This window comes from Echinops telfairi, unplaced genomic scaffold (genome assembly GCF_000313985.2).
Source record: "Echinops telfairi isolate 266 unplaced genomic scaffold, ASM31398v2 ScPeMD7_25;HRSCAF=90, whole genome shotgun sequence".
NCBI classification, from domain to species: domain Eukaryota; kingdom Metazoa; phylum Chordata; class Mammalia; order Afrosoricida; family Tenrecidae; genus Echinops; species Echinops telfairi.
Window position 1 is genome coordinate 379,666 of NW_022103922.1, and position 8,569 is coordinate 388,234.

At 55.0% G+C, this 8,569-nt stretch overlaps 1 protein-coding gene and 1 pseudogene across 1 annotated transcript in view; one reads left to right on the forward strand and one right to left on the reverse strand.

Annotated features, from left to right (window-relative positions):
- Positions 1-8,569, forward strand: part of PNPLA7 (patatin like phospholipase domain containing 7) — a 49,904-nt gene that overhangs the window by 16,155 nt on the left and 25,180 nt on the right. Inside the window, exons 19-22 of the mRNA XM_004714465.2 lie at positions 3,066-3,189; positions 3,844-3,957; positions 4,258-4,327; positions 5,745-5,894. Of these exons, the coding sequence (XP_004714522.1) occupies positions 3,066-3,189; positions 3,844-3,957; positions 4,258-4,327; positions 5,745-5,894 (458 nt within the window). The remainder of the gene's footprint in view (positions 1-3,065; positions 3,190-3,843; positions 3,958-4,257; positions 4,328-5,744; positions 5,895-8,569) is intronic.
- On the reverse strand, positions 795-1,523 carry LOC115869399 (annotated as a pseudogene).

An 8,569-nucleotide genomic window follows, 5' to 3' on the forward strand; every position in this document is an offset into this window, starting at 1 on the left:
ATAAAACGACTTTAAAAAGGAAGGAAACGGCCAGAATGCCCTGTGGGAGCATGGGTGGTGAGCCTGCCTTGTGTGCTTTGGACTTGCCATCAGGAGGGACCAGGCCCTGGAGAAGGACATCCTGCTTGATAAAGTAGCAGTTAGTCAAAAAGAAGACTTCCACAAGAGAATGTCATTTCCACAGTTGCTGCACTAGTAGGCTCAAACACAGCAACAGAAATGAGGCTGACCCAGGACTGGGCAGTGTTTCCTTCCATTGTACACAGGACCCCTTTCCCTTCATAACAGACTCACACCTGTCTTAGAGAGGGGAGAGAGTGGTCAATAAATTCTGAAGGTTGTGTCACAAACTAACACTGGGCAGGACTGAGAAAGTTCATGCTAGTCAAATCCTGTGGTTCTGATTTCAACAACAGCAAGAACAAATCCAGAGACACTCAAAGACAATGGAAAGCGTAGCACATCCAGATGAGGAAAGGAAAGGGCTAGGAGGCCTTCTTTGGAGTCGTGGACAAGGAACAAGTGGAAGGAACCATAATAGCCGTGGCCATGTGATTGCCTGCTGTTGAGACAGCGCGACTCAGGGCAGCCCTTCTTAGCACAGGCAGCACAGTGCCTCGTCCAGATAAGGCCAGCTTCCCAGTCATTGCTGTGTGGACTCCCACTGTTGGAACCACTATGCCACGCATTTTGTGAGGTTTTCCTCCTTTTTCTGACCCTCTACTTGACCACACCTGATATCTTTCTCTTTTTTTTCTTTTATCAATTATTTAATTAGGGTCTTTGCAAGAAATCTAGAACACCAATTTGTGAGGCTAAATTCTGTCTGTGACCGTGAAGGTGGCACGCAAGTAGCCTTGGAGCTGGGGAGCAGTTTTGATTTTGCCAAATTTCCGAGTCCACGGCTTTCTGATCAGCCGTGTGCTGCTCTGTGACCTCCTGTTTCTCAAAGATCTCCCCTTCCTGGTGTCGGCTTCTACAGCTGCTGCTTCTTGAAGCAGGCGTCTGTGAGACGTTTGGGGATTTTCACACCCCTGATAATCAATTTTGGTGGAGGTGGCAGTGACGAATTTCTGGTGTGTTCTACACAGTCACAAGCAGCAAGCCACTGCCCAGACGCTGCAGGAAAACCACTCGCTTGCCTCAGTGGTGTCCCACCAGGACAATCAGAATGCTCCCTGGGATGATGCTGGCGTGCAGTCTCTTCCTGTGCGGATGGGGCACATCTTCCAAAGGGTGACCACTCTGGTATCACCATTCTTGTCATCACCCACTGGCTTTGTGACAGCAGCTAGGACCTACTGCTGCTGCTTCTCAACCCTGAATTTGGCTGGTGAATGCTTCCTCTTGGACGTGGCCTTTCTGTGCTATAGGGCGGAGGGGGACTGCCGGTCAATTCCTCTGACTAGCATGGGATTTCCCTTCTTGAGCTTGTTGCCTTCTTGGCCACTGGCATTTGCTCTCGTGACTTCAGGTTGCTTCCCCTTGGTGTCTGGTTTCTTCTCAGGCTTTTCACCTGCCATCCTGCAAGATGGGAAAGAGAATTAAGGTCTAATGTCTTTCTTTAGGGCCTGGTCCATTCTGATAATATGTCCAAAGGATATGAGATGAAGTCTGTGTTAGTCAGGATAGACTAAAGAAACAAATCAAGAGAGACTCATGTATGTATAAGAAAGAGCTTTATAGACAAGAGAAATTGAATCTTGAGAAAAAAACAGCCCAGTCCAGGTCAAGTCCATAAGTTTGATATCAGCCCATATGTCCGGTGGCAATCTATAAAGTCCTCTTCAGACTCACAAAACACATGCAACGATGCCGAGTGCAGGAAGATCATAGCCCAGTGGGTGGAAAGTCTTGTGGATTCAGTGGCGGTAGAGGTATCTCAGCACTGGCAGGGGTCTCCACGTGGCTCCTTCAGCTCCAGGGCTCTAGTGAAGCTCCATGTGTCTTGTCAGCAAGTGTGCCTCGCAGGGAGTGAGTGTGTGTCCCGCCTCCAGTGAGCTATTTATCTCCTTGTGCCTCCAAGTGAGGTCATCAAGCTGCAACCTGACTGACAGGCTAAACCCCACCCCCCAACCCCTAAGTCTCACATTGACAACAGATTATGTAACTACCACAAAGTCTCACCAGCCTCACTTGTAAGGAGCATTCTTTTCTTCCAAGACAGGTTTGTTTGTTCTCTGGCAGTCCATGGTGCAGTCAGTATGCTTAGCCAGTGGTGTATGCCACGGGAATCAGTTGTTCAGTCTCTCTTCCTTGTCTAGCAGTCACATGCATATGAGGCAGTTAGTGTGACATCTGCACTGCTTAGCGCTTTTAAAACAATAAATCATAACAGAAGCTATTAGAGTTATTAAACGAGAACACAATGGTTTGAAAAAGAGGCAATTATAGAACAAAACTGAATTTTTGTAAAAACTGGGGAAATGTGATTTTTCCAAATTGAAGGCTGGACAAAAAGGAGAGGAGGTCTAATTTCTGTCACTTTTTACCCCAACCTGTTACCTGTGGAAAGGTAGCCCCCAGATAGGTTCAGGTGCTCAGGCCTCACTTGGAGCTCCCTTGGAGCATTGGCTCAGCTGAAAGGAGAAAACAGGTGGGGAGAGAGCCTGTGGTCCAGTGCTCAGCCTGGGCTCAGATGGAGCTGGGGAGTCAGGTGGCCAGCTGGGGAGGCCAGGAGCCTGGCAGAGGGCCTAGCCTGCACTGTCAGCAGGGCCGTCCCTGTGCCCCAGATGCCTGCCCTCTGGGCAGGACGACCACACGACAGAAGACTTTGGGAATGTAGTGGCAGCTGTGCTGGCGTGTGTGCTGGGCACCCGTAGCCGAGATGGCCACATTTCTGTGCTACGTTCTGAGCTGGTGGGATTAGCTCGGTTAAGGTCTCCTTGGCCCTGCAGGCCCCGAGACTGATCAGCTGCTGGCTCCTTCCCTGGTCTCCTAGCAGATATGGGACGGTGTCACCTCCTCTAACCCACCCAGGGCAGACTGAGGGGAGCGCGAGGGGGATGGATGTGGTGGGGGCTGGGGGCTGCCCTGCACTTCCAACAGCTCTGTCTGCCCCACAGGCAGGGTGACAGCTCTGACTGCACCTACATCGTCCTCAGCGGCAGGCTGCGCTCGGTCATCCGCAAGGGCGACGGGAAGAAGCGTCTGGTGGGCGAGTATGGCCGTGGAGATCTCATTGGCGTGGTGAGGCTCTTGGACCCTCCCCGGGGGTCTCTGCTCGGGTCCCTGAGTGGGGGTGCATTGATGCTGCCATGAGGGGGTGCATGGGGAGGATGCATGCAACTCTTCCCTGACCTTCCAGAGCCTGGGTGCCTGTCTGCGGGCACCCACGTCTTGAAGGGCCTAGTTTTTTGGGTAGCCAGCTGGGCCCAGGATGGGCAAGGCAGCTGGAGCTAGACTAGTGGACAAGTCACCCAGATATCGGGGTGGGGGGCAGCTCCAGGGCTGGGACGCCTGTTGCTGTGTCTAGGTTCCCAGACATCACCCCTATCCTGTGGACAGTTGCTGAGTGAGGGGACCCTGTCACTTTTGTTCCCAGGGGTGTGCAGCTGGTTCTTTCTGCCCTGAACAGGTTTCCCAGGCTGAGGTTCCCCAACTTGGCCCCTGAAGAGGGTGTGGGAAATGGTTGTAGGTCTCCAAAGAGGACTGTCAGCCTCCCCCCTGCTCCCCTTCCCCGCACCCTCCTCCCCCTGAGTGGCCAGGCTTAGGGGTGTTTCCCGGCAGGTGGGAGGGGCACTGGGAGCCTCGTCTCCAGAATGTTCTGTGGCACTTGTACCTCTGCCCGGGCTTCCCTGGCTCTCAGGTGAGGTTCCACAAGCTGTCTGGCTCCTCTTGCAGGTGGAGATGCTGACTCACCAGGCCAGGGCCACTACGGTGCATGCCGTGCGGGATTCAGAGCTGGCCAAGTTGCCTGTGGGAGCTCTGACGTCCATCAAGCGCAAGTACCCCCAGGTGAGGGCCTGGCGGGGTGCTGGCTGGCGGCACGAAGGCGTGCAGCTTGTACTTTGAAAGGCATGGGCCCACAGGGAAGGGGGTGGGGTGTGGGGGGTGGGGTTGGTACCCTCTCCTCCAAGCCTCCCCACCCCCCGCCCAGTCAAGACATCCTTGTCCATCCAGGCCAGCAAGCACCCCCACAGGCAGGGCCCTCTGAGAAGTGGTCAGTGTCCACCCCTCAGCCTGTCGTGTGGGGTCCTGGGGTCTCCCAAGTGTCCCTGCCTGGCAGTGCCTGAGCAGAGGCTGCTTCTCTGCCAGGTGGTGACTCGGCTGATCCACCTCTTGGGTGAGAAGATCCTGGGCAACCTCCAGCAGGTGACCGCTGCAGGTAAGCCGCCACCCGGGCCTGCGGGGCCTGTGGACTGGCAGAAAAGATGGGGCATGGGCCTCTAGGGTGGTGGGGAGGCCTTCCCTAGGCGAGGCCAGCTAGTGTGAGCATTGTCCAGGACAGACTCTCCTGCCTCTTCCCAGCCCCACTGGGTCTCTGCCCCCGTTCTGAGTGGGCCGGGGGCTCTGGCAGCACCAACATGGCTGTCAGGGTCCCTGAGCCCCACTGCCTGCACATCTGCCATCCTCAAGCTGTACGAGGCCCCAAGGGAGGCGTCCCCACTTTATTCTCTGAGCTCAGGGCAGGGGGTGGGAGTGGAGAGCAAGACACACAACACATGTCCAAGCCACATGGCAAAGGAGTGACTGATTTAATACAAACTGCAGAAGACGTAATCTTTGTGGGCATTTCTGACAGTCTCCAGAAGTCCACCCCCCAGCCTGTCGTGTGGGGTCCTGGGGTCCTGGAGCTGGGGCGCGGGCCCATGAAGAGCAGGGTTCTTCTCCCAGTGCCGCACAGTGTGAGAAGTGAGGGCCTGGCCTAAGAAAGCAGTGCCACCCTAGGGCAGCAAAGAGAGAAAGAAGGAAGAGCCTTCATAGTCCATGCACACTGAGTCTGCATGCCAAGAGCCACCCAGACTGGTGAGGCAGGGAACACCAAGAGGGCAAAAGGCGCCTCGAATCAGGACTCCCACCCACTCCACCCACCCCCATTTGACCCAGTTCTCTGCTGGGTCCACCTGGTCAGTCTTGTTTCCACTGTCCAGCTCTCGTCCCCTCTTTGAGGAGCCCTGGTGGAGTCATGGTCACACACTGGCCTTTGAATCCGCCAGCCCTTCTGCGGGGGTAGACGGGGATTTTTGCTCCAGGGGGGTTGCAGGCCCGGGAGCTCCCAGGGCAGTTCCACCCTGCCCCACTGCAGGGTGGCTGAGTGAGTGTCCACCCACAGCGGTGGGTTTGATTTGGCGCCCTTCTCTAGTGTGGTCGCTTTGGGCTATCTTTGCTTTTTGAGGATTTCTACAGGTGGACGTTGGGGTTTTTCACTTGGGGCGGTCCCTTTCTTATGCCCCCCAGTGTCTGAGCCCCGCCCTCCATAGATTCCCTGCCAAGCCTGGCCTTTACTGCGCACGCGCCCTGCCCTTTGCACCTCCTCAGCTTCGCACCCCAGGAGACAGTGCCCTTGACCCGTGTATCACTCGGCAGAGTCACTCCTGGTCGGATTTCTGCCTTAGATCCACCGTGTGGGATTGCAGCTCTGGTCCCAGGATGTGGTCGGCCATTAGGACCCAGGATATGGTCGGGCGGGGGGGCGTGCCAGGTGCGCTGCAGGGGCCAAGCCCTGGTGGGTGCTGGGTCCCAGCCACACTCTGTCAGTGCCTGTTCAAGGTGGGCCTGACCACCTGCGCTTGTACCTGCAGGCCACCAGCATGGGCTCCCCATGGTGTACAACCAGTGGGACATGGGCAACCCGGCCAGCAACCTGTCCACGGTGGCCATCATGCCAGTGTCTGAGGACGTGCCCCTGACGGCCTTCACCCTGGAGCTCCAGCACGCCCTGCGGGCCTTCGGTGAGCATCCCCCTCTCCCCCCATCCCCACCCCCCCACCCCTTCCCTGGGCACTGGAGTGCAGCACCTGCTGATGTCACACTGACAATGCCACTCTCCATCTCTCCTGGGGGACCAAGATGCCACTGCCCCATGGAGTCAACTGCCCTCGACGAGCAACCCTCTCTCTTTGGGGCTCACCTCAAATCCTGACAGGAGCAGGCAGCCTGCCCACCCCCACCCCCAGGTCTCAGGGGTAGAGGTAGGGGTGTTCCCAATGCTGCTCAGAAGACTCCCTGGCCACATAATGTACCTGGGGTCGGGACAGCTTCCCATGTGTGACACCACAGCCCTGCCCTGGGCAGCTTTACCCAGAGTCCTAGTGGTCCGGCAGGCAGAGCCTTCAGACAGAGGGCACTGGGTGAGCGAGCACTATGCAAGGAGGCTACCAAGAGACGGGGAGGCTCCCCAGGCTTCCCTGGGATCTTCGAATCAGCGAATGCCTGCATGGTGAGCAGCAGCCCGCCTCTCCTGAGCACCACACTGACAGCTCTGAGCCGGTCTGCAGAAAGGAGGCTGATGGGCGCGGTGAGCGCTGTGCTCAGGAGACACTCGCCCTGGTGCGAGGGTGTATTTCACTATGACGAGGAAAGGGTGGCGAGCCCATATGGACATTCCTAACGGGAAGCAAAACGCCGCTGCCGTCAAGTCCATCCACTGCGCGGCCCCTCGGAGGGCTTCCCAGGCTGCTTCCCAGCTTTGTGGGAACAGGCAGCCTCATCGTTGTTCCGGGGTGACTGGTGCCCGTGAGCTGCTGACCGGGAGTTAGCAGCCCACTTTAGCCCACAGCACCACCAGTCCTGCTCTCTGGGAGGGGCGTTGGAGTCCAGATGCGTGAGCCTTCTGCTCGCATCCTGTCTCTGGCATCGAGGCCCGGAGGGGAGAGATGGTGGCCCTGTGCCTGGTTATGAGGAACCTCGAAAGGATTCCCATGGCTTCACCAGCATCCCGGCCTTCCCTCATTGCCTGTGTAAGGCCCTTGGACTGAGGACTGGCCAGAGGCGCACACTGGTCACACATGCCTTGTCTCCCCTCACTGATTGCAACCCTGCCAGGTCCTGCCAGCCCTGTGTTTTCTGTTTTCTTCCTTCCCTCATGATACGTTGACCTTTGTACTGGGGCCAGCGCTGCCCCCGATCTCAGCTGGTTAGCTGTTTCAATGTGTGCTTGCCTCCTCGTGTCATTGTCCCCTCTGTAGACCTGCTTTGTGGCCAGAGCCCCAGGGTAAGTGCCTGAAGGGGACGCGAGGGGGTGAGGCTCTTCTGTTAGGTGTGTGGTAAAAGGCCATCACATCTTCCTGATGGTGAACGAGGGTGGACAGCGGCTCATGTGCCCTTTGCTGCCACATGTGTGCCCTCTCTGGGGAAGGGCCCAGCCACAGCTTCTGCCGTTTGCTGAGAGGATAGCTTGATTTTTGTTCGGTTGTGTTTTGAGGGGTCTTTATAGTCTGTACCTGGCTGTGGCTGCAAAGGGCTGAAGCCCCACGTCTTCCCGCCAGAGTGGGGGGTGGGGCGGTGAGCGCCTTGTCTTTCCTGGGGTCAGAGTGGGACTTGGGTGCTCTTTTTTAAACAGTTCTGTTGACAGGTAATTCACATATCGTACAGTTCAATAGCTCAACCATATTAAGAAGAGTTGTACAATCATTGCCACAATCAATGTTAAAACATTTTCTTCTTTCTTGTACTCACTGTTATTAGCTCCTCATTTCCCCCAACCTCCCTGCCATACTGTAAGAAACCATGCATCCAGTTACTGTCTCGTTAGATTTGTCTCCCCTGGATTTCATATACAGAAAAAGATACCAAGGCCATAAAAAACAAAATTCCTTCTAAAACACTAAAAATAACAAAATAAAGCAGAGAAAAACCTCAATTGAAAAGAAAGCAGAAACTATTGAAAACTAGAACAAGTTAAAATGAGTCAAAAGGGCGATCAAGGTGTTAGGGAGAAAAGGTTTTAAATTTAACCTAACTGCCTCTGTCTTCACGCTCCAGTGTACTCTGCATGACGGCAAGGAGACTCATATTCTTAGTCTAGCTCAGAGGGCGTCCCGGAGGCCCACATGCCACATGCATGTCCCTTCCACTTTATTTCCCCCAGAAACAACTTTTAAATAGGTCAAAAGATGATCATATGAAAAGATCTTACATTTTAACCTAAGTGTATCTACCGGCATCAATTCTGCAATGCTCTCTGTCTGACAGCAAGGCTACTCACATCCCTGGACTGTGGTCAGAGGAGATTCATCAGAGGTCAGCCCATGTGGGGCTCCTGCAAATGAACTTGGGGCTTCCACTGTCATCTGCAGCCTGGTGCACACTGCATTTGCCTTTTGTTATTCATAGTCCTCAGATCACACAGGCTGGTGAGCTTCTTCCCTGTGGACTCAGTTGACACTTCACTTAGATGGCTGTTTATTTGAAGACATGCCTTTAAAACACCAGATACTTCCTTCTGATAGCAGGGCACCATCTCATTTCTTCACCACACTTTGCTATACAGAGACATGGGTGCTCTCGCAGGCATGCAGATGGCACACAGAGAGAGCTCAGGCTGAGCAGTAACGTTGGCTGGTGGCTCATCTTGCACTTTTTTGTTTTCTGGATATGTCTGGATTCCTTCATTTTTTTTTTTTTT